Below are 26,011 nucleotides of genomic sequence, written 5' to 3'. Positions count from 1 at the left end.
TCCTTGCTCGCAAGCAGCGCGCGTAACGCCGCGCTTTAGTATAACATAAGTTTTGTTAAATGTATTTAGGTGAAAATCAAACAGGTTAGTCTGATAAAAGCGGTGTATAAGCAGCTTAGTGGTTTCAATCCTTATCATTTTCGTTCGTTTGAATAATAAACGTTCCAAAATATACATTTATATAAGGATCTTTAGCTTAAATATAGCTAATACTGATCAAAATGAGTTTTAGATTTAAAATACAAATTGTGTAAATGACGGAAATGCATCATCGCAACGGGAAACAGGAAGCATGGAAGCGGGTACGTGTGCACTGTATCAGAGATCAAAGTTTTTGTTTTCTGTGACATTGACATTTATGACATTTTGCCATTTTGTAGTTTTTAATTGAAAGTTTCTTTATTTTTCCTCAAAATTTTGATTTTTTTTTCTCTTGACAGAAAGTTCTCCCTATTTTTCCATTCACGATGTTTTTGCGGTGTAAAGCTGTAGATCGTGTTTTGTTTTTTTCGACAACATTTGGGGCTGTCGTTAATATAATTTGGCGTAGGCCTATCATGTATGAGTAGGTCAGGTGCACGTACGTCGGCGGAGGATGTAGGTGTGCGAGGCCCGATCCAGTAAAAAAAAACGAAAGCGACTCGAATCAAGAGGCGAAGCCACATATATGGATGCTGGATGGGGATTGATATCTATCTATAATTCCAGTAATCTCTGTATGTCTGTGTGTATGTCTGTGTGTTTGTCGTTTGTCTGTGACCGCTGTTTCTCGACAACCACGGGTCCGATATACTTGAAACTTGCCAGGTATATTGCTGGAAACCCGAGGATGTGCCTTTTCAAGGTTTCATATTAATCGGACAAGTAGTTACCGAGCTATGGCGATTTCTTTACCAAACTCCGCAAGCCGTTCGCTTTGGACCAAACCATTTCATGTAAATAGAGGGGGGGGTTCTGTGGTCGTTGCGAATGGACCAAACCATTTCATGTAAATAGAGGGGGGGGTTCTGTGGTCGTTACTGCCACGTGGTTTCAAAGTTTGTTGTTGTTGTTGTTGTTTGCACGCATGTTTTTTTGCACGCACGTACGGGCACCCACGTACGGGCACGTCCTAGTAATCATAATGTGGCTCGTGGAGGAGCAGGAAGATAGAACGGATCGGGACGTAACACAAGAAAAGGAACGGTGGAAATGGAGGAAACAAGCACACCAACACCAGGGGTGAGGGACAAAAGAGGGAGACTTGGGGAAATAAGGAATGTTGGGAGGAGGACGCATGGGATGAACAAAATGGACACAAAAGGAAACTCAGGGGGGGGGGGGGAACTGGAAACTTTAGGGTGGGTTTAATGGGGGTAGAGAAGTTAATGGTTTTGGATTGGGGATGATCTGATATGGTCTTGGGGATGATCTGATATGGTCTTGAAGACCTGGAGGGGGGAAGGAGATCAAAGAGGATGTGGAAGTTGATTCCACAGGTGGGGGAAAAAAGAGGAACAAATGGGAGGAGGTGAGCAGTGATACTGGATTTCGGAAGTTTCACTAGAAAGGGGTCGATGGTGACCTGCGTGTGCCCTGAAGAACTCTAGGGGAGTAGGGGGCAAAGCACGGAGAGAGCAGAGGGTGCATGACCAGAAAGGGGGCGGTAGAACACAGAGAGACCGCCGACTCTGATTCATTGCAAGAGATTCCAATGATCTTGAAATCCTTGGTTTCCATGGTATCAGACTGAGCACGATATGAGGCAGAGGAGCCAGCCCAGAGGGGAGAGCATTACTCCTTCAAACTTCGGATCAAGGCCTTGTAGGTGGATAAGAGTTCAGGTGTGCCAAGGAAGGACTTTGGCGACGGCGGATGCCTAGACGGGTTTTGAGGGCCCACTTTGAAATGTGTGAGTAAATGGGCATATTAGAAGAGGGGGCCCGAGGGTGAGAAGAGGAAGCCCGAGGGTGAGAAGAGGAGGCCCGAGGGTGAGAAGAGGAGGCCCGAGGGTGAGAAGAGGAGGCCCGAGGGTGAGAAGAGGCCCGAGGGTGAGAAGAGGAGGCCCGAGGGTGAGAAGAGGAGGCCCGAGGGTGAGAAGAGGAGGCCCGAGGGTGAGAAGAGGAGGCCCGAGGGTGAGAAGAGGAGGCCCGAGGGTGAGAAGAGGAGGCCCGAGGGTGAGAAGAGGAGGCCCGAGGGTGAGAAGAGGAGGCCCGAGGGTGAGAAGAGGAGGCCCGAGGGTGAGAAGAGGAAGCCCGAGGGTGAGAAGAGTGGCAGTGAACTTGGGTTTTTATTCAAGATTGAGAATGTATTTCTTTGGTCGTCTCTTTTCAGTTGTTAAGAAACGGCTCTAGTGGACAATACATAAGTATCTTCAAATTGGGTTTCACCTTTCGCATCTCGATTACCTCGTGTGTTTGCGAATTTCTTCTTCTTCTTCTTATTACTTCTTGTAGACTCGCTTGTTTGGCTCGTTTCACCTTGCTGCTTTTCAAAACTCCGAGTGAATAATAATTTGTTTCAAACAAAAACACCAGCACAGAACCTGTCCAAATTGTCAGACACTCGGTTGTAACAGCAGACGAGTGGCACATGATCTCCAGGAATAAAAAGTGTGACCTCGCTGTTTTAAAACTGACAGCATTCCAACATTCGATTTGGGAGATCACAAGAAACTTAACGCAAACCGAGAAAATTTTAACAGAGAAAAACAAACAAATAAACATGGACTGAGTTTGCAGTTCATTAAATTACTTTTTTCCCAAATAAAAGGTGAAATCGCTTTTATTCATATTTGTAAACTGCGAAAAAAAATATCCAGTAGTTTTCTGTTCAGTACCCTGGTGTTGGGCTAGCGGCTAGGGTGCCGGCTTAGGATCCTAGGATCCTGGGTTCGAATCCCGGTCGATCGCTGAATTAACGCCAGGGGGGTTGACTCAGCCTGTCATCCTTCCGAGGTCGGCTAATTGAGTACCAGTTCACTGGTAATTCCCTGTTTGTCGTAAAAAGGCGACAAAAAGGGTTGGCGGCAGGAAGGGCATCCGGCCGTAAAACATTGCTTCAAAAAGGGGACCAAAAAACAACAACAACCACGGTGCCCGAAAAAGGCCAACCCCCGCTTTGCGGGGAAAAATGGCCTCTAAAGGTGTTTTTTTTTTTTTCTGTTCAGTCTGTGTTCGTAAACCGGCAGCCTTTGTGAGGGGCTGGCGTCCCTTTCCAGTCTATGGACACACTCCTTGATTCTGGTGTTCACATGTGGTGTCGGCATGCTTTGATTGATGACCTGCTGATATCACCTCGTCTGTTCCTTCACAGAAAGCAAAAGCAATCGACCCAAGAAGGAGATTCACAACATTGCTGACATGGAGCCTTGGAAACGTTCGCAGGTCAGAAACTGCGCAGGTTCTACTTTTGTTGTTTTTTAATAGATTGTCTAGAACAACATAACAAAGGGGACAGCAGGAGAAAGGAGAACACCAATAGCATGGCGGAGGGAGAAGGTAGACAGAGACGGACAAATGAGGGTGCAGGCAACGATGAGCGGTATGGCAGAACGCAAGGGGTGGTCAAGATGGATAAATAATCAAAATATTGGGAGGGGTGACGGCGGTTTCACAGCTGTAGATAAGATCATGAGTTTGGATGGGGGATGACCTGAGATGGTGGTGAAATGCTGTCTTCAAGACCGGGAGGGAAGAATGAGATTGAAGAGAGTATGGAAGGCGGTTTCACAGGCGGGAAAAGAGAGGAGTAAACGAGTGGAGGCGAGCAGTGGTTCTGGATTTAGGCAGTTTCACTCGGAGGGAGTTGCTTTGCTGGTGGACCGCGTGTGTCCTGGAGATAGCTGAGAGGGACAGAGCACGGAGAGGGCAGAGGTTGCAAGAGAGTGGCAGAGCAAATTTTTAGTGCACGCGAGATGATGCCGTCCACTTCCGTTGTAGAGTCAGGGTCGAAGGTTGCCAGAAACTTTTCCACCTTCCCAGGTGTGAAATACGCAGAATCCAGGAGCAGTTGGGTTCGACTGCAAAGGGTAGGTGGAGAGAGGGAGCCAACAGAATTGTTGTTAATTTGAGTGGTTGTAAATTACATTGTGATTACATTTGTACTGCGAAGTTGTAATGCAGTTGTCTATGATTTGTGGGATTGGAAGAGTTTTGCTTTCTCCCCATAATTTGATGCGCTTTGGTAAGATCATAAAAGGTGATGTTCCTCCACAATTGGTGCAGTTTAATGTAATCTAATTATTCAAGAGTAGGCCAGTGGTTTAAGGGGATAATTTGAGGATTGTGTTTTAATGTTTGGAGCTCCAAAGGAGAAAATAAACCTAGATCCGAGTTTTGTTGTTGTTGTTGTTGTTGGTTACTTTGGTTTTTTGGGAGGGAGGGGTAATGGAATGCCTGGAAAGTTAACTTCATCAGCATCCACTTCAAAGTTAAGGACCAATTATTTTCTATATTTGTGGTACGTAGGTTATTGATTTTGACAATTGTACTGTCACAGCAGATAAGTCGATTGATTCAACGAGGTAATAGATAGTCTATTGGCCAAATATGCAAATTTGCACTCAGGACTGCAAAATGGATAGAAGGGTTCCTGGTCATCTCCCAATGGAATAAGCCTGTTTTCCTGCCCTTTAACATCCGAGCTGATAACCGCAACAATCTGACAATCGGTGAGAGTTCCGTCAACTGAGTCGAAAAGATCACGGGTAGGGGTGGAAGATGCGTCACATGGTGGTGAAGCACCACCTTGAAGAGTTTGAATGGACAGGTTTAGCGATTTGATTGCACAGTTTGGGGAACAAGAACAATGGAGTGGAGGTAAGCAGTAATCTTGAATTTGAAAAAATAAGAGTATAAAAAATGTTACTTTAGGAAGTGTGCTTCCTGGAGTAGGGTTTGGGAGGGTTAGTGCCCTGATAGGAACAACACTAGAAGAAGAGAACAACTTGTTTGTGAGGAGAGAGTAAAAGGCCTTGTACCCGGGCCTCTTGATCTGGGAGATACCAAAAAATATAAAGCTTTGAATATGCTCAACATTTGGGAGAGATGGGTGTGAAGCTGGCCATCGGCCCAGACTATAAAGGAGAACTCCATTGAGCTACTCCATTGGGAATGTTGTCCTCCCCTTGGAGGATCCCAGAGGTCAGAAGGATTAAGCTTCTGAAGGTTGGTCACAGGGTTCGTTTCGTTCAATGACAATTCCGATTTTCTGGAAGCAGACTGGATGAAACTTGGTTTAATTACCTACGCCGCTAAAGTTGGGTGGAGGTTTATGTTTTCATCCCTGTCTGTTTGTCTGTCTGTCTGTGAACAGGATATCTCAAAAAGTTATGGATAGATTCAGAGGAAATTTGGTGGAGAGGCTGGGTGTGTGACGAAGATGAAGTTTAAATTTTGGTGAAGATTCGGATTCAGATCCGGATACTATAATTTTTAAGTGGTTCTTCACTATTGAGAGAAAAGGGCCAAAACAATATATACAGTGCATTCAGAAAGTATTCAGACCCCTTCACTTTTTCACATTTTGTTATGTTGCAGCCTTCTGCTGAAATCGTTTAAATTCATTTTTTCCCTCATCAATCTACACTCAATACCCTATAATGACAAAGAGAAAACAGGATTTTAGAAAGTTTCGCAAATTTATTAAAAAGCAAAAACTGAAATATCACATTTACATAAGTATTCATACCCTTTGCTATGACACTTGAAATTTAGCTCAGGTGCCTCCCATTTCTCTTGAACATCTTTGAGATGTTTCTACACCTTGATTGGAGTCCACCTGTGGTAAATTCAATCGATTGGACATGATTTGGAAAGGCACACACCTGTCTATATAAGGTCTCACAGCTGACAATGCATATCAGAGCAAAAACCAAGCCATGAGGTCGAAGGAACTGCCTGCAGAGCTCAGAGACAGGATTGTGTCGAGGCACAGATCTGGGGAAGCCTACAAAAAATCTCTGCTGCATTGAAGGTTCCCAAGAGCACAGTGGCCTCCATAATTCTTAAATGGAAGAAGTTTGGAACAACCAGGACTCTTCCTAGAGCTGGCCGCCCGGCCAAACTGAGCAATCGGGGGAGAAGGGCCTTGGTAAGAGAGGTGACCAATAACCCGATGGTCACTTTGACTGAGCTCCAGAGATCCTGTGTGGAGATGGGAGAAACTTCCAGAAGGACAACCATCACTGCAACACTCCACCGATCTGGGCTTTATGGCAGAGTGGCCAGACGGAAGCCAAACAGTTCAATCTTGTTTCTCACAGTCTGAGAGTCCTTTAGGTGCTTTTTTGCAAACTGAAAGCGGGCTTTCATGTGTCTTTCACTGAGGAGAGGCTTCCGTCTGGCCACTCTGCTATAAAGCCCAGATCGGTGGAGTGTTGCAGTGATGGTTGTCCTTCTGGAAGTTTCTCCCATCTCCACACAGGATCTCTGGAGCTCAGCCAGAGTGACCATCGGGTTCTTGGTCACCTCTCTTACCAAGGCCCTTCTCCCCCAATTGCTCAGTTTGGCCGGGCGGCCAGCTCTTGGAAGAGTCCTGGTTGTTCCAAACTTCTTCCATTTAAGAATTATGGAGGCCGCTGTGCTCTTGGGAACCTTCAATGCAGCAGAATTTTTTTTGTAGGCTTCCCCAGATCTGTGCCTCGACACAATCCTGTCTCTGAGCTCTGCGGGCAGTTCCTTCGACCTCATGGCTTGGTTTTTGCTCTGATATGCATTGTCAGCTGTGAGACCTTATATAGACAGGTGTGTGCCTTTCCAAATCATGTCCAATCAATTGAATTTACCACAGGTGGACTCCAATCAAGGTGAAGAAACATCTCAAAGATGATTAAGAGAAATGGGAGGCACCTGAGCTAAATTTCAAGTGTCGTAGCAAAGGGTCTGAATACTCATGTCAATGTGATATTTCAGTTTTTTATTTTAATAAATTTGCAAACCTTTCTAAAATCCTGTTTTCTCTTCTTCATTATGGGGTATTGAGTGTAGATTGATGAGGGAAAAAATGAATTTAAACGATTTCAGCATAAGGCTGCATCATAATAAAATGTGAAAAAAGTGAAGGGGTCTGAATACTTTCTGAATGCACTGTATGGCAAGATATCTCAAAAAGTTACAGACGGATTCAGAGGAAACTTGGTGGACATATTTGGTGGACATACATACACACTACACACTGCACACTACACACTACACACACACACTACAAACACACTACACTACACACACACACACACACACACACACACACACACACACACACACACACACACACACACACTATGCACGCACGCACACACTACACACACACACTATACAGACTACACATTCACACATTTTCACATTCACACATTTTCACATTCACACATTTTCACATACACACATATACACATACACTACATGGCCAAAAATATGCGGACACCCATTCTAATTGATGGATTTGGCTGTTTCAGCCACACCCATTGGTGACAGGTATATATAATCAAGCACACAGCCATGCAATCTCCATAGACAAACATTGGCAGAAGAATGGGCCATAATGAAGAGCTCGGTGACTTTCAACGTGGCACCGTCATAGGATGCTGCCTTTCCAACAAGTCAGTTTGTCAAATTTCTTCCCTGCTGGAGCTGTTATTGTGAAGTGGAAACGTTTAGGAGCAACAACAGCTCAGCCACGAAGTGGTAGGCCACACAAGCTCACAGAATGGGACCACCGAGTGCTGAAGCGCCTAGCGCCTAAAAATCGTCTGTCCTCAGTTGCAACACTCACTACCAAGTTCCAAACGGCCTCTGGAAGCAACGTCAGCACAACAACTGTTCCTCGGTAGCTTCAAGAAATGAGTTTCCATGGCCGAGCAGCCACACACAAGCCTAAGATCACCATGCGCAATGCCAGGCATCGACTGGAGTGGTGTAAAGCTCGCCACCATTGGACTCTGGAGAAGTGTAAACGCGTTCTCTGGAGTAATAAATCACGCTTCACCATCTGGCAGTCCGACGGACGAATCTGGGTTTGGTGGATGCCAGGAGAACGCTACCTGCCCGAATGCATAGTGCCAACTGTAAAGTTTGGTGGAGGAGTAATAATGGTCTGGGGCTGTTTTTCATGGTTCAGGCTAGACCCCTTATATCCAGTGAAGGTAAATGTTAACGCTAGAGCATACAATGACATTCTAGACGTTGTGTTCTTTTAACTTTGTGGCAACAGTTTGGGGAAGGCCCTTTCCTGTTTCAGCATGACAATGCCCCCATGCACAAGGTGAAGTCCATACAGAAATGGTTTGTCGAGATTGGTGTGGAAGAACTTGACTGGCCTGCACAGAGCCCTGACCTCAACCCCCATCGAACACCTTTGGAATGAATTGGAACGCCAACTGTGAGCCAGGCCAAAATGCCCAACATCAGTGCCGACCTCACTAATGCTCTTGTGGCTGAATGGAAGCAAATCCCCGCAGCAATGTGAGGAACGACAGATGCGCTTTTCATTGTGAGGCAGTTGCAGGAGAAGTACATGGATAAGAGGAAGAAGTTGTTTCTTGGGTTTGTTGATCTGGAGAAAGCATTCGATAGGGTTCCACGCGAAGTAGTGACATGGGCATTCAGGAAGTTAGGAGTGGAGGAATGGTTGATCAGAGTAGTGATGGCAATGTACAAAAGAGCACGCACAGCTGTTAGAAAGAAGGACAGGAACAGTGGTGAGTTTGAGGTGAAGGTGGGAGTGCATCAGGGGTCGGTACTAAGTCCACTACTATTTGTAGCTGTGATGGAGGTGCTGGCTCAGAACGTGAAGGAGGGTTTACCATGGGAGTTGTTGTATGCAGATGATCTGGTGTTGATTGCGGAAAGTATGGATGGACTGAAGGAAAAGATGAACAATTGGAAGGAATGTATGGAGACAAAAGGTCTGAAGGTGAATATCGGAAAGACGAAGGTGATGGCAAGCGGTAAAGCATGTGGTGAGTTGGAAAGAACTGGGAAGTGGCCCTGTGCTGTGTGCAGGAAAGGTGTCGGAGTGAACTCCATTCAATGTACAAAGTGCGCTGAGTGGGTTCATCAAAAATGTAGTGGTCTGAGAGGGTCATTTACCAGTGTGGCAGCTACATTCAAATGTAAGGTGTGCACAGAGGGAGCTGCAGATGGAGGAAATGTTGAGTTGGATCTTGGAGACGGCGTGAAGCTGGAAGGTGTGAAAACATTTTGCTACCTCGGAGACATGCTGAATGGAGAAGGTGGATCAGACTCGGCAACGGTTGCTCGAGTGAGATGTGCATGGAAGAGGTTTCAGGGAACTGAGTGGCGTGCTGATGATGAGGGGAGTGTCGCTGAAGCTGAAGGGAAAGGTGTATGCTGCATGTGTGAGAAGTGTTATGATTTATGGGAGCGAGACATGGGTAATGAACGTAGAGCAGCAACGAAGGCTGGAAAGGGTGGAAATGCGAATGGTTCGGTGGATGTGCGGAGTATCGTTGAGAGAGAGGAAGACAAATGATGAATTGCGAAAGATGATGGGAATAGAGCCTGTGATTGATGCTGTGAAGAGGAACAGGTTGAGATGGTTTGGTCATGTGTTGAGGAAGGATGAAAGTGACTGGTTGAGAAGAGTGATGGAAGTTAATGGAGAAGGAGGTAGAGGACGGGGAAGACCGAGAAAGACTTGGCTAAAGATGGTGGAAGAAGAAATGCGGGCAAGGGGGTTAACAAGGGGAGATGCAGAACATAGGGCAAAATGGAGAAGATTGTCATGGGGACAAGGCTAACCCCCACTCTAGCAGGGAAAATGGCCTTAAAATGCATGTTGTTGTTGTTGTTGTTGTCCTTCCCCCTCTCTCCCCATGTTGTCTACCGCTCCCCTTATTATATGTTCTATGTGTCGGTTTGAATTTCTGTGTGATTAATGTTATCTCTTTCACGAGCCTCGATCTTGTATACAAAAAAAAGAAGAAAAAAAAAGCACTCTCGTGGAGGAAGTCGGCGATATGGTAACGAGGATGGTTTTGTGTGCCGTATATAGAAATGTTAACGTGCAAAGCCGAGTGCCTGACATGACATCATGACATGACAAAGCCTGACACCTTGGGCTCGGCTTTGTTGCATGCTTCGTAAACGTGGACATTCTGTCTCGTCGAGACTCTTTGGAACACCTGGCACTTTGCCACTTTCACCACCGTAGGTGCCGTGCTGTTTCATGACGCTTCACATCACACACCTGATCTACGCAACTTCTGAATGTTCACAAGTTTTTGTTTTTTCTTCCGAAAATGGTGTTTTCGTTTTGAAGTCCAAATTCAGGGATTATTTTCATTATGATCAAAGCAAATGTTACTGGCACTCGTCATGTGTGAATCATCATCATCATTATCATTATTACTATTATTATTGAAGAAAAACAAATTGAGCTCAGTCTGGTTTCCCGTTAATCTGCTCCAAATTGATACACCTGTACTATCCAGCAATAGCTTTTGTGGGCAGTAAGCAACCTGAGTGCAAATTGTATCATGTGCTTCATGTTGCGAATACACAGGTAGCGTTTTTTTAAAATGAGCATACAATAAATATATACCTTGTTTGTGAAGTGTTTTACTGCTTCTTTTTCAGGCTTACTCTGATATTATGAGCTTCATCCTGTCACTTAATTCTGCAGTGAAAGGTTTGGCAATGAGCAGTGACATTCTTGTTTCAGAGGTGAGTTTCCATATCCATGTTTTTTTTGCCGTTTCCCGTGCACTTTGTTATTGCTGTACATAAAACATTTGTAGGACGCGTCCATGTTTAACAGTAAAAAGGACCAGTCGATCTCCTAATTACAAACGTGTGAGCAGAGTGAACCTCTGATTGTTGTGCAATTGTATGCACATTTTGCTGCAGACAGTTCGAGGTGTGATGGCTATGCTGGATAAGATGGCCGCCTGGCAGGCTGAATACCCTCCTGTGGAGCAGTCACAAAGATTTGGCAACCGTGCCTTCCGCACCTGGCATGGCCGCCTTGTCACGGTACTTGCTCATTCACGACTTGAATTTTGCCATGATGATGTGCTTATTAACATGAAAGTTAATTTAATAACCTTTAAATTATTTTGCAAACATTTTTATAATTGTACACAGCCGCCTTGTCTCACTCCCCCACCCAAAAGCTAAGCTCACCAAAGCACATAATGGTTGTATCGGCCTTGTCTCAGTTTTTTTTTCCCAGTCCAGTTGAGGCTCGTGGAAGAGCAAGAACACTGATCAGGATGCAACAGAACAAAAGGAACAGTAGATATATATATATGGGGAGAGAGAGAGAGAGAGAGAGAGAGAGAGAGAGAGAGAGAGAGAGAGAGAGAGAGAGAGAGAGAGAGAGAGAGAGAGAGAGAGAGAGAGAGAGAGAGAGAGAGAGAGAGAGAGAGAGAGAGAGAGAGAGAGAGAGAGAGAGAGAGAGAGAGAGAGAGAGAGAGAGAGATAGAGATAGAGATAGAGATATATATAGGTCGATATATAGGTCGAGTGATGGAGAGAGAGAGAGAGGTCGAATGATGGAGAGAAAGGCAGAGAGAGGTCGAGTGATGGAGAGAGAGTTTGAGTGATGGAGAGAGAGGTGGAGTGATGGAGAGAGAGAGAGAGAGGTCAAGTGATGGAGAGAGAGGTCGAGTGATGGAGGGAGAGGTAGAGTGATGGTGAGAGAGGTAGAGTGAGGCCTGCATGAGCTTCTCTGCATCAGGCATCTTTAAGAAAGATCTCAATCTGGCAATGTTTCTGAGATGGAAAAATGAAGTTTGACACACTTTTTTGATGTGGGCTTCAAAAGACAGAAATGGATCGAATGTAATACCCTTATTAGTGACCAAGGAGGAAAGTGGAATAACTAGCCCAATAATTATAATACGGTTGTTGCCAAAAGTTTTAGTCTGATGAGGAGTACCAATAAGTATCGCCTCAGTCTTGCTGCCATTGAGATGCAGAAAGTTATCATCCCTCCATGCCCTTACTTCATCTAAACAGTTGTTCAAGATCCGTATCTGGATACGAGAGATTTTAAGTGATTCTTCACCATTGGGAGACGGGGCCAAAAACGATACATACATCGCACTATATCTCAAACAGTTATCGACGGATTTGGATGAAACTTGGTGGATGAGTTGGGTAGGGTGACATGAACCTGGCGGAGGTATGCGCTCTACAGAGTGCTGTTCTCATTCTTCATTTGATGTATCCTTGTGTTCTGTCATACCAGGGAATGTTTTTGGCCCATGCGTTTCACAAATGAGCGACCCAGTCCTGATGCTTGACTGAAGCTGACAGAAAAATTTGAATTTGGCGAAGGTTCCGGTATTAACTCGATAACTGTTCTAAATGGACACCATGTCCACCAACTAATGCTGGAGGATGGGACGACCCAGTTTAATGTCCGTCTAACGGACAACACATGGCAATTCATCGGCCTGCATGTGAAACACCAGGATGACGGTTTATAACTGGGCCCGGATTCAAACCCAGGCTCGACAAAGGCTGGTGTGATATCCTGTTTATTTAACTAAAAACATGCAACAGGGAAGCAAATTGTCCAGGGGTGGTTTTGTCTTGTAATTACCTTGTGCATCTTCCAACCATGGTAATTAGCCTTTGAATCATGAAGTTGTCAAAAGCTGTTGTTAAATGAGCATTTCCTTGTCCCTGCAGATGTTGTTCAGTGGTTCCGTTGCTATTTTCTGATAAAAAGAAATGTCTGCCTTCATCAAGTGAATTGAACTTGGAGTTTTATTCTTTTCTTTTTTTTCTTTTTTTCTTTTTCTCCCTCCTCATTAGCAACTTACTCACTCCTTCCCTGGACAATCGAATAATTTGTCGTTTTGTTATACTCATGAGGAAAAATGTTAACTATTTCCCTGTGCTGGCTTTATTATTGTATTAAATGAGTGATGAGTCTTTAATCTCTGCTCTGGTGTGCCTTTGGTGAGTAATTATTTTTAATGAGTGTGTGCGCATACGTTTTCGTCTGCGTGTTTTAAAAACCCATCTGTAAACAAGTTGGGAATAACTTTGCCCGTATCAAAAATAACATTTGGAGAAGTTTGTTCCGTGTCGGTCCAACTTGCAATGAACCTGCAGAGAATTATCCAAGTTGGAATAAGCAAATTTGCATCTTCAATCCTTTTGACATCCTTTTTGGGGCTTTCAGCATGGTTATTTCTGTTTTCTTTGCCCTTTCCCTTGGTACCTTTTGTCCAGGAAGCAGAGGGACTGGTGAAACATCTTTGTGAATCGTCAAAGCGTCCAACCCCCCCAATCCCATCATTTCCATCTGCAGAACCTTGTCTCGCCCAGACTACGCCAAGTCCTGTCCTCAACTCGTCTTCTGCACCATCTACTCTTCCTGCACCGCTTTCCCCTTCCCGTGTCTCGTCATCTCCTGCGAGCTCTGGCCCTCTGCTAGTTGACGAACCTGTAGCCTACTTGTTGGAATCCATGGGAAATCCAACTCGCTTAGACTATGGGACAGGTATCATGCCTATTATACTTTTTACACCTTCCTCCAATCACTCACTCATTCATATATATCGGGTATGCTAACGCTTCCTCGCCATGCAGAAGCAATGCACTTTGCAAATGGCCAAATTATATTGTTATGTTTGTGGGGGGGGAGGGGGGGGTGAAGAAATATCTTAGGAAATACAGAATTGTATACTTTTGTATTGACCGTTTGACGCGAAGAAGAAGAAGAAGAAGAAGAAGCCATCTCCTTGTACATAAGCAGGGTAGATGTTCAGGTTAAGAGTGTTTGCATGTCATCATAAGGAGGGTGATTTTGTGCGAATTAATTATAGGGCTTATGGTTAATAATCCCCAGTATGTATTGCCTCCCTGTGATTTTTCCCTAATGTTCTTATAAAACTCAGCCGGCCAGGCAATGGACTCATTCGCTCACCACACCGCCAGGTCCGACAGACCCAGCACATTTGCCAATCGGCAAGTAAACCCCGACGTTATCCGAACATTCTCGAACAGAGATTAGACTCCTCCCCTTGACTCGTAACGAGGAGGCCATGCCCCGGCCTTAGTGATTGATGGGGGCGGTCGCATTCATTCTTCTGGTCCTGGCGTTCGTTTGAGGCGGATGTATTGTTTCTTCTGATCCTGGCTGCGTGGCGGACGGTCGCTCCTCTCGTGCGCGCTCGTGCATAGAACCTGTGGAGCATTGTGGAGTTTTTGCAACATTGGAGGAGGAGAATGTTGTTGGACTGTGGTGTCTTTTGGGGGAGCTGGGGCCGTGTTGCGCTTGGCGGTGGAAGCGAGGAAGGGCTGGTTGAGTGGCTGCTCGCACCTTGGCGTTTTCGTATGCGCAGGTTCGGCACCATTATTGGGGCGCGACGCGCGTCCCGTATGAGCGGCAGCAACGACCAACGCACCCTCGACGCACTTTGGGGCCAGAGCTGAGGGTGAGCCCTACAGTAAGGGAAGTTATTTTTATTTATCTTTCCCCCTTGTTTGTTAGGTCTGAGTGGAGATGTCTGAAATTAGGAAGTAGTTTTTACCTCAACATTTTTATTGTCTTTGCTTTTATTTTCATTATATCATTATATTTTGTTGAATTTTACTTTTCTTGTCCTGGTTCGTTACTTTGTTTTGTGGGTTCGGAAGAACCCCGTGTTTTCCCGATCAGATAAGACTTCCTGCCTTTCCCGCGCACGCCCAAGACATTCCCGTTCTAAATACGTTAAAGTATCGTTTCAGTAATCCATCAGCTCGGGGATCTTAATCCCCAGTGACGTGACAATATGAAACCACGTTCAAGTGGAAAATGCAGATCCCACCAGACGATATATTTATCCCGCCGGTCTCTTAAAACGAGTTTGTTTTACCAATTTTGATCTCCCCCAGGGCTTTACCAAACACCGAAATGGTTTGTGGGTGTGAGAAGGACAGAATCAAGCGATATGTCTCTAAAGAAATAAAGGAATTATTTCAAAGACACAAGACAACTAAAATGGAGAATCCCAGGATGAAAGATACACTGGACCAAATGAAAAGATGGAAATAAATAAATACACACTTGCTCAGTTATTCAAAATACACTTAATGCAGATATAAAACTAGAGCGGCACTCGTTAGAGGGCATACCTCCGCCAAGCTGAACAGTTTCTGTTTTCTATCCACTGATAGGACGGATCTGGATCCGGACCTGAACCAAAATCTAATCAGCTTGTTCTTGTCACCAAACCAACTCGTACAACAAGTGTTGTCATAAGTTGTCCACAACTTTTTGAAATATAATGCTATATATCATTTTTGGCCCAATTACTTAAACTAGGGCATGCCCGTACGTGGGTGCCCGTTCCTTGCCAAAAAAAAAAAAAAACACTACCCGTACGCTCTACCCCGCCCGTACGCCCGTAAACAAAAAAAACAACGCTCTTCGCTTCCGCCCTTCGCTCTGACTGAATTGGGAGAAATAATGCGCATAAGAAATCGAGAAATTATTATTTTCTCCGGAAGAAATCGAATTACGTACCGTAATGGCGCACGCACTGGGCTCAGCTCGCTCTCACATCGGCCACGCCTACGCAATAACGCGTTCTGTGATTGGCTGCCGGAAGTGCAGTCCTCACTGTCCGGAAGGTCGCAAATCGCAGTTACGATGAATCGCAAATTAGTTTTAATTAGTTTTAAAACATAGTTTAACGGCAACATAGTTTGCCGACGGGAAATAAATGAATACGCTCTCAAATGTGCCATCCGAGGCAGAGTCTGTTCGCCACGTTCGGCACACGTGATAGCTCGCTGCTCTCTGATTGGTTGAATCGTTTTTTGGACATAGCTCGGTAACTACTTCTGCGATTAATTTAAAACCTTGAAAAGGCACATCCTCGGGTCCCCAGCAATATACCTGGCAAGTTTCAAGTATATCGGACCGGTAGTTGTCGAGAAACAGCGGTCACAGACAAACATACATACAAACATACAAACATACAAACATACAAACATACACACAGAGATTGCTGGAATTATAGATAGATGATCAGATCCATATCTTCACCAAAATCTAATCATTCCGTCCTCTTCACATACCCAATCTCTCCACCGAATTTCGTCCGAATCCATCCACAGGTTTTTGAGATATCCTGTTCACTGACAGGCAGACAGACAGAGGTGAAAACATGGAGGGGGGGTGTTGGGAGGGGGAGGGGGCGGTCGCCACTCCTCTCCGTCCCTCTGCTGGCCATTGGGGAATTCACCCTCTTCCGCCCATGCTGTTTGAGTCGACTGGACTCTCATCCACCAGATGTGCATGACCATCTGCCATTTAAACCACATGGCTGCGGACCGTTACCCCAGTAAGGGGGGCTGACAGGTACTACACCTTGCCTACAGGTGACCCGGGGTTATGCAAAGCAGGGGCATCCATCTCCCTGAGGTATCAGATGACACCTGCATACCCATAGTATTACCCATGGTAAGTATTAGGGGTAGTATTTGTTTTCTTTCAATCCTGTCTAATATTGCTCGGAGCTTCTTTGTTTGTACTCATTTCCCTGTCCTGGCTTTTTATTTCTTTATTGGTCATGCTGTAGCACAACCTTGTTCCTGTGCCATTACCTGTGCCATTTTTTGTAGGGCATGAGCTGGCTTTCACAGTGTTCCTGTGCTGCCTCGCCAAGCTTGGCTTCCTGGTGCCCCGAGATCAGGCTGCCATCGCACTGCGAATCTTCCCTCGGTAAAATACCACAATTCAAACTTCATATCTTGTTTATATCCTTTTTTTGTTGCACCTCGGTGTCATCTTTAATCCCTTCTCAAGTCACGTGATTTTGCTTACTTTATTTCCTGCCCCCCACCCCATTCGCATTTCCCAATGTTCCCTTATTGTGCTGACTTCAGTTCGGTCGTGGTTCCCGCTGTTTGTATTTCCTTCACACCTGCTACTAATACTGAGCATTTACTCTTCTTTTTCTTCTTTTTTGTTTGCTGCAATGAGCCCTTAATTTTTGTCTTGGACAGTGGTACATTTCATTCCTTTTCCATTTTATGTTTCCACCGATGAAGAGGCTTTGGTTTTGGGTTGTCCGTCCCTCCGGCCGTGATAGGTTTTCGTTACCACATTAACTTATGAACAGCTAAAGCGATCCGAGTCAAACTTGGTACAAGTATGTATAATGATGCAAAGATGAACTGATTCGATTATGGGTCAAGGGGTCAAAGGTCCCATTCGGTAAAAAAATACATTACCGAACTAACTTGTGAACAAGTTGATGGGATTTTGACCAAAGTTGGTACAAGTATGTATTATGATGCAAAGATGAACTGATTCGATTTTGGCATCAAAGGTCAAAGGTCAGAGGTCATGGCAGGTAAAAATGTGCTACTTGAGAACAGCTGAATGGATTTAAATCAAACTTCGTACAAGTTTGTGTGATGATGTAATAATGTCAGTGGAGGCAAATCCGTGACGTCGAAGAGCGTCGTTCTCGTTCATCTGTATGTCTTTGTTTGACAGATTCATGTGTTTCCATCAATGACGTTTTTGGGTTTCGATTCTCTTACCTTCCAGGCTAATCTAGTTGAATGGCACGCACCAGGCCGGCTATATGTCGATCACGAGACTCGTTAGTTGGGACGTGGCTCGACATGTAATTTTTGGGAGAAAACAACAACAACAACAACTCATTCACTTGTGGAACGTGCTCAAGAGGGTTCCACGAAGCGCTTTTAATGTTTCATGTCATTGAACCTTTATTCCAGGAATATCTTTGTTGATAGGTGGAGTTCTGTGCTTCTCTGATCACGTGGTTAGATACTTGGACCTGGTGCATGGCCTGCAAACGGGTTATCGACTCGAGCCGGCTGGGAGTCAGGGTGTTTGGGGTCTTGACGACTTTCACTTCCTGCCCTTCATCTGGGGCAGCGCGCAGTTGATCGGTAAGACTTGAACGCGCCAAAGTGGATTATTTCTGCTGAATCCTTTTTGATCCTCCAGTAATCGTGGAGTAAAGAGTTTGATTTTATCACTCCGCCGATTATTCTTTGACGTCGTTTGAGAATTGTGGTCAAAGAGGATGTTGAAAGTGTGCGTGATCTTTTTTCCCCGACGGTATAGTTAGCAGATGCACACTTTTCAAATCTGAATCGGTGTTTAGCATCTCCTTCGTTTTCTTTGAACCATTTCCCTTAGGTCACCCGAGCATCGAACCGAAGCACTTTGTAGAAACACGCATGGTGGAAGACAATCGACAGGAATACATATTTCTGAAAATGATACATAGCATTACTCAGGTGGATCGATGCACTGTATGTACAGTTTGGACAAGCACGTGATGTAGTACAGTGTTCTGTTCTGCTACGGTTTGGCATTAACACCACAGTTTGTTAATCGCTTCTAATTGTGCATTGCAGATTGCACATCTTGCATGTTACGTCACGGTGGTCTCGGTGTTCTTTCCAACACAGGTAAAGAGTGGGCCTTTTGCAGAGCACTCAAACCAGCTGTGGAACATTAGTGGTGTTCCAGCCTGGACAAAGGTCAATTCGGGTCTCATCAAGATGTACCGAGCAGAGGTACAGCATCTGTGTCTGTATGTCTGTCATTGTTTATGTGTGTTGTGTCTATCTGTCAATCCGCACGCAGACAAACTTAAATATTGCACCTAAAGTGGTCTTGAGCACAGTTCTGACAAAGTTGTCTAATATAACTATCATTATCACATTCAATTTAACCAGAGGTTGATTTAGTAACTTCAATGTGGATCATACCTTGGTTCGAGGTGATGCATCTTTACGTCCGCCACCGAAGGTGGATGGAGGTTATGTTTTCACCCCTGTCTGTCTGTGAAGAAGATATCTCAAAAAGTTGTGGACGGATTCGGATGAAATTTGGAGCAGATGTAGCGTATGTGCCAAGGACTAAATGATTAGATTTTGGTGAAGATCCGGATCCGGCTAGTAGAATTTTGTAAGCGATTCTTCACCATTGGGAGATAGGGCCAAAAACGATACAGAGCAGGATATCTCAAAAAATTATGGATGGATTTGGATGAAACTTGGTGGACAGGTTCGTGTGTGTGAAAAGGACTAATTTCGATTTTGGTGAAGATCTGAATATGGATTTGGATACGAGAATTATTAAATTTTTTAAGTGATTCTTCACTATTGGGAGATAGGGCTAAAACCGACATATATGATATAGGTCGATATTTCAAAACGTTATGGACGAGTTATGACAAAACTTGGTGGACGAGTTGGTTCGGTGACGAGAACAAGCTAATTCGATTTTGGTTCAGGTCCGAATCCAAATCCGACCTATCAATGGTATACAAAACATAAATTGTTCAGCCTGGCGGAAGTATGCGCTCTACCGAGTGCCTTCCTAGTTTTTTATTTATTTAAATAATTGTACTGTCCTGTAATCTTTTCACCAATTGCCATACTTTTCCTATCGCTTCTCCTTTTACAGGTGTGTCTTTGTGTGGCCGGTCGGTATCCAGTTATTTCACAATTAAATTGAATAAAATCAAGGATTAGACTACCAACCATTACCGACATTTTTCACAAGTACGGTAATGTGCAAAGGTCTTGGGTAATAGTCAGGTTCACTATGTTAACAAATATAATTTCGTTCAAAATTTTGGTAGATTAGCAAAATTATACATTTTTGGAATATTCAGAGCACGAGGAATCCAAAACTTAATGTTTACATTTGCGTCGACACCTTTGCGAAAATGACACTCAGGACAGTGATGAAGATAGTCAGGTTCACTATGTTAACAAATATAATTTCTTTCAAAATTTTGGGATTAGCAAACCTGTACATTTTTGGAATCATCAGAGCATGGAGAATCCGAAAATCAATGTTGGCATTTGCACAGACACCTGCATGGCCGCCATTTTGGATTTTGAAAATGGCCGCCATAAAATACATATTTTGCGCGATCTCGGCTTCTAGTCAACCTAGAGACTTAATTAAATATGCTAATCCTATGTTTTCTGGGTCAAGGAATCCAATAAAGGCCTCAAAATAGTGCTGAGGATTATAGAAAAGCAACAAACAAAGGTAATTGAAAACCATTGTCTTTATATTTGTGATATAACTGTATTACATAATACATGATATTGCAAGTCCTTTGAAGTTATAGGTTGTTATAGGAAGTTATAGGTAGTATCAGATTGAACTATAAGTCCTATACACAGGATCTACGAGGTCTATACCGTTCAGGAATATGCTTTTACAGATCTTCATCACTGTCCTGAGTGTCATTTTCGCAAAGGTGTCTACGCAAATGTAAACATTAATTTTTGGATTCCTCATGCTCTGAATATTCCAAAAATGTATAGTTTTGCTAATCTCCCAAATTTTGAATGAAAAAACATAGTGAACCTGACTATAATCTTGGAAATGTTTTTATTGTCGCATTGGCATATTTTGATAAATAAACATGTTATAACGATGATGCCTGGTTAAAGAAACAAACATGAATTGTATTTTACAATATTGATGCATAAAACTTGTATATTTGGAAAATGGTATGATGGCCTTTTTCATGCAAAGCAGCATATATCCCTTTTGGAATGCTTTCCTGCAATGCCTCCCACAATTAATCTTCAGATTTTGATTGTTTTTCCTTTTTCGTCATATCTACACTATCCAAAAGTCTTAGTCCACCCCCATTTTTTTCCATTAATTTGTAATTTCTCTCTTACAGGTAAATCTAAACCCACAACCTGCCCAAATTATCAAACTGATGAGACTCAAAATAATACTTTTTCACCAAGGCAATTCACAGAGAGAAATATCCCACAAAACAAGTATTTCCAGATGTGACATTCAAGCAACAATACAGAAAAAGCATAATGAGAGTGGAGAAGTTAATGATAGAAAATGGATTGGAAGGCCAAACAAACTCAGCATAGCAGATTAGAAATTCTTAAAGATTAATTAAGAAATGTAAAAATATCAAGTGCTGAACTTGCACAGGAACTGGCACAGAAATCAGGGGTTCAAGTATCTTGGGAAAAGATAAGGTGCGCATAGTCCACAATGGCCGAATACGCTTAATACAGTCAGAATGAATGATGTAATCATGTAATTTAATGATTTACTGTCACATCTACTGTTAAAAGTGGTCTCCATGGGCGAGTTTCTGTCAAAAAGCCCATTGTGTCCAAGAACATCAGTTGGGATGATAATCAGTGGGGAAAGGTACTTTGGAGTGAAGAGTCAAAGTTTCACATTTTCAGAACAAAGTGAAAATAAGGGTTGTTGAGAAATAGAAGGATATGTTTCTACAACCCAGTGTGAAGCATGGTAAAGGCTCCGTTCAGGTTTGGGGATTTCTTTCTGCTGCTGGTGTTGATGATTTGATGAGAATTTAAGGAACAATTAATGCTGACATGTACAAGCAGATCCTAATCCACCATGGTAGCCCGTCAGGATGGAGGCTACTGAGCGGTAACTGTTTTCCAGCACACCAACGACCCCAAACACACACCAAATGTCATTAAAACATATTTACAAAGAAAATCGGTGTAAGGAACTCGACAACTTTTAGACTAAGCCCCTCAAAGTCCAGACATTAACATTATATAAGCTCTCTGGGGTCCACGTGATCCCCTGATATCTGTACCAGTTATTGTGCAAGTTCAGCAGTTTGTTTTTTATATATATATTTCATGAGGAACTTGTCTTTAAGTATCTATAACTCCTTTTTTGTTGAGTTTATTTGAACAGGAAGGAAAATGAAAAACAACCAAAACCTGAACATTAATTATGGGAAACATTGCTGAATACATGGAACAACCCCGAATGGAATATCTCCAGAAATTGCAAGAAAACATTCCAAAAGAGATATATGGTGTTTTGCCTCAATAAGGTTTATTGGGTAACATATTAACCTATATTAAGTTAGGAGTGGAGGAATGGTTGATCAGAGTAGTGATGGCAATGTACAAAAGAGCGCGCACAGCTGTAAGGACGAAGGACGGGAACAGTGGTGAGTTTGAGGTGAAGGTGGGACTGCATCAGGGGTCGGTACTAAGTCCACTACTATTTGTAGCTGTGATGGAGGTGCTGGCTCAGAACGTAAAGGAGGGTTTACCGTGGGAGTTGTTGTATGCAGATGATCTGGTGTTGATTGCGGAAAGTATGGATGGACTGAAGGAAAAGCTGAACAAGTGGAAGGAATGTATGGAGACAAAAGGTCTGAAGGTGAATATAGGAAAGACGAAGGTGATGGCAAGTGGTAAAGCATGTGGTGAGGTGGAAAGAACTGGGAAATGGCCATGTGCTGTGTGCAGGAAGGGTGTCGGAGTGAACTCCATTCAATGTACATTGTACAATGTGCGCTGAGTGGGTTCATCAAAAATGTAGTGGTCTGAGAGGGTCATTAACCAGTGTGGCAGCTACATTCAAATGTAAGGTGTGCACAGAGGGAGCTGCAGATGGAGGAAATGTTGAGTTGGATCTTGGAGACGGCGTGAAGCTGGAAGGTGTGAAAACATTTTGCTACCTCGGAGACATGCTGAATGGAGAAGGTGGATCGGACTCGGCAACGGTTGCTCGAGTGAGATGTGCATGGAAGAAGTTTCGGGTACTGAGTGGCATGCTGATGAGGGGAGTGTCATTGAAGCTGAAGGGAAAGGTGTATGCTGCATGTGTGAGAAGTGTTGTGATTTATGGGAGCGAGACATGGGTCATGAATGTAGAGCAGCAACGGAGGCTGGAAAGGGTGGAAATGCGAATGGTTCGGTGGATGTGCGGAGTATCGTTGAGAGAGAGGAAGACAAATGATGAATTGCGAAAGATGATGGGAATATTGCCTGTGATTGATGCTGTGAAGAGGAACAGGTTGAGATGGTTTGGTCATGTGTTGAGGAAGGATGAAAGTGACTGGTTGAGAAGAGTGATGGAAATGAATGTAGAAGGAAGTAGAGGACGGGGAAGACCGAGAAAGACTTGGCTAAAGATGGTGGAAGAAGAAATGCAGGCTAGGGGGTTAACAAGGAGAGATGCAGAAAATAGGGCAATATGGAGAAGATTGTCATGGGGACCGCAAGGCTAACCCTCGCTCTAGCAGGGAAAATGGCCTTAAAATGCATGTTGTTGTAGTTGTTTTTGTATATTAACCGAGGACGTTTCTGACGCAACACAAAATATATTGTAAGGGTGCTGGTGCTGTGGATCAGTGAGTGAGTGAGTTGGTCGACACTGGTTATCGGATGTTAATAATAATACGCTTGTGTTACGGATTTATGTGAATTACTATTCAGGTCATTGCTTATTAATGTTTATTCGATGAAAGGTTGTTGTGATTAAAGGGTCAGGAGCCCTTCTGGGGAAAAACCGGAAACGGAAGAAGAAAAGACACGAGGTCCGGGAGAAGCGGCGATCTTCTTCCTCTTCCTCGCCGAGCTCCGACGTGAGCGGTATCGATATTGAGCAGCGTGGGGGACGCTGCGTTTGAAAGCCCGTCTGGCGAAAGGAGTTACCTGCGCGGGGTAATTACCCACTTACACGTCAAGTCGCCGTGGGTTCGTGCACGGAACCAAGCGTCCGGCACAGTTCGCCTCACCGTCTACAAGGACGCGTACGGGTCGCACCTTGGGCCTCGCGCGCGTTGTAAGCCGCGCTTGGTTTTGCCCCGTGGCTTGGCAAGGAGGTGTGCGCTGCAGCAGCTGTCCCCGGTACGCGACGTGCACGTTTGGAGCACGTCCGCCCGGGGTTCGTTCAACCGCCCGTGTGCGGAGAAGCCGACCTTCACCTTGGTCTGGAGGGGCCCAGAGACATTGTGAGGGACAGTGACCCAAGGGGTCGTGAGTGGGGAAAGGGGGGACACATATATAAGATGGCCATCTTAGTAATATTGGTGATTGATTGTTGATGGTTGTTGATTGCTTGGGGAATATATTATTGATTACTCCGGATCCTTGGCGTGGGGTTTCTTATTGACTGGAATTCATATTGATTGCGTTACAAAAGCGTATAAATCATAGATCTTTATGGCGGAGTTCCTCTCACGGTCCGGGGGTCACCGAGACCAGGTAGTCACCGGGAGGACCACGTAACACTTGTTTGTGCGTTCGTCCATCCATTTGTTTAACATTCTGTTCCACACGTTAGTTGGAACTGTCACCTGACTCTACTCACAATTTCTATTTGGAAAAAAGAAAATCAAACGGTCGCCATATCGGTGCTTCCTGCAACACAAACTCAAACATCTTCGGACCTTTCATATTCACGATCGCCATGCCCTCCCCAAAGTTTTCCCTTCATTGAAAAAGGATCAAAGCGACAGTTAAAAGGATTTTGAGCTTTGTGGTCACATGTCATGGGCCCTGTGAAAATTGGCCTCAGCGGTCTGTTAACTTATACACTGCCCAAATAACTATGTGGCATTATCTCAAGCAAGGCTTGAACCCATGTCATTATAAAAGTTCTCTATTCGAGTCATTAATTACTTATAACAATGAGTATATGTGCATCAGAAAAGGGTCATTGGTTTCAGCCCGTTTTTTTTGTCACGTCTTTTCCACAAATCTCGCAGGATTATGAGTTTGACAGGCGACCGTGACGGGCCATGACCTGTTCATGGCCACATATCGTTTTCGTATATCTCTCGGGATTGTGCATTGGACAGGTGACCATGACGGGTCATGACCTGCTCATGTTCTCGTATCTTTTCCGTATATCTTGCAGGATTGTGAGTTGGACCAGCGACTGTGATGGATGGGGAGTGGGTTTGAAGGCTTGAAGTGGGGAAGGGATTGAGCCTTAAGGTTGGGAGGGTGAGGACTTGGGGATGAGAGCGAAGATGGGACAGAGTTGGGAGGGGAGATTGGGGTTCGGAGGGGGAGGGGGGTTGAGGTGTTGTGGTGGGGGGAGGTTGAAGGCTTGGAATGGAGAGGCGATTTTGACGCCTTGAGGTTGGGAGGCGGAGGTTGAGTACTCAAAGTTTGTGAGGAGGTGGGGGTGAGAGTTGAAGGCTTGAAGTGACATTTTACAGCATGTGCTATTTACTCAGGTCCCTGGTAGTCTACTGTAATCTATATACCCCAGTGACACTTTCCATTGTTAGATGCTTAGTCTTGTTTCTCCATGTTTCTTCATTCCATCCATCCTCCCTGAATGTTAATAATACCTGCTTTCATTCCAACCCCCCCACCCTCCCCCCCCCCCCCCCCCCCTCAGTGTTTGGAAAAGTTTCCCGTTGTTCAACACTTCCTCTTTGGTTCTCTGCTCCCAATGCGAGCAGCAACACCTGGCACCCAGAACCTGCTCACGAGCAGCCGGCACCCTGCGTCAAACATGCACCGCCTGGCGCCAACTCAGTAGCACTTGTTAATTGGGAATATGCTTTTGGTTCTTGCTTGCACGGATAAAAGAAAATAGCACTAGCTTTTGGGAATGTACCTCTGATACCTGCTTTTGTCTCCCAAACTCCCTTCTACTTTCAAAATCCTCCCCCATTCTTCCTGACTTTCCAATGTAATCCACTTTCCAACCTCTCCCTTAACTTTATTACTTGTTATTGTTGACCTGTTTAAAGTCCTTTTTGTGCAATTAGTAAAAACCATTGCAGGCAATGACAAGATTGTCTTTGTTTCATGGTTGTTTAAATGAAACTCTCATTGGCAAAATTATGCCAATTTTTGTTTCTTTTAATTTTTACCTAATACAGGAATCTAAATATATTGTCATGTCCGTAGCCAATGAACACCAGCCTTGGACAGATAGCCGGACGGTCTTTAATTCCAAGGCGAGCTCCCAAAATTGGCGGTACATTTTGGCGCGCGCAGGACGGAAGGCTGCGAGGTGCCTACCTGAACGGAAGCCACACGGGTTTATTCTCAGACCCACAACGAATAAACAAACGCAAGGAAATTCAACAATAATGGTTTAATGAAAATAAATACAAGGCGAAATAAAGGTTGAGGTAAACTAAATTTCCTAACGTGAGGATCCTCCATCCAGACACAAATACGAACAAGAGGAAAGATACAACAACACAACAACATGCACTTTAAGGCCATTTTCCCTGCTAGAGCAGGGGTTAGCCTTGCGGTCCCCATGA

General features: G+C 44.3%; 1 protein-coding gene across 3 annotated transcripts; it reads left to right on the top strand.

Moving 5' to 3' along the window:
• The first annotated feature begins 190 nt into the window (after window positions 1–190).
• Window positions 191–25,529, top strand: PTPA (protein phosphatase 2 phosphatase activator). Of its 3 annotated transcripts, none has more exons than XM_078767099.1 (10): window positions 191–302; window positions 3,295–3,365; window positions 10,575–10,661; window positions 10,845–10,970; window positions 13,185–13,455; window positions 16,569–16,668; window positions 17,746–17,870; window positions 18,124–18,224; window positions 18,399–18,506; window positions 25,129–25,529. In XM_078767099.1, the coding sequence occupies exons 1-10, from the start codon at window positions 293–295 to the stop codon at window positions 25,270–25,272; spliced, it is 1,143 nt and encodes a 380-aa protein (XP_078623225.1). In that variant the 5' UTR covers window positions 191–292; the 3' UTR covers window positions 25,273–25,529. The 3 variants fall into 3 exon arrangements, with proteins under 3 accessions (XP_078623225.1, XP_078623226.1, XP_078623224.1); XM_078767100.1 differs by having other exon boundaries at window positions 293–1,221; XM_078767098.1 differs by lacking the exon at window positions 191–302 and adding an exon at window positions 318–707.
• Window positions 25,530–26,011: the final 482 nt, after the last annotated feature.

The sequence above is a fragment of the Myxine glutinosa genome, chromosome 13, assembly GCF_964187855.1.
Source record: "Myxine glutinosa chromosome 13, kmMyxGlut1.1, whole genome shotgun sequence".
Classification (NCBI taxonomy): domain Eukaryota; kingdom Metazoa; phylum Chordata; class Myxini; order Myxiniformes; family Myxinidae; genus Myxine; species Myxine glutinosa.
The sequence above is the reverse complement of the archived record's forward strand: the minus strand, read 5'-3'. Positions and strand labels throughout refer to the sequence as shown.

What these genes read in the sequence shown, in the direction of transcription:
- PTPA (XM_078767098.1), top strand. Translation starts at nt 668, where the DNA reads ATGGATGCTGGATGGGGATTGATATCTATCTATAATTCCA. An exon ending in TGATACATAGCATTACTCAG is followed by an intron (nt 18,225 to 18,398) that starts GTGGATCGATGC and finishes TTTCCAACACAG; the next exon opens with GTAAAGAGTGGGCCTTTTGC. An exon ending in TCAAGATGTACCGAGCAGAG is followed by an intron (nt 18,507 to 25,128) that starts GTACAGCATCTG and finishes CCCCCCCCTCAG; the next exon opens with TGTTTGGAAAAGTTTCCCGT.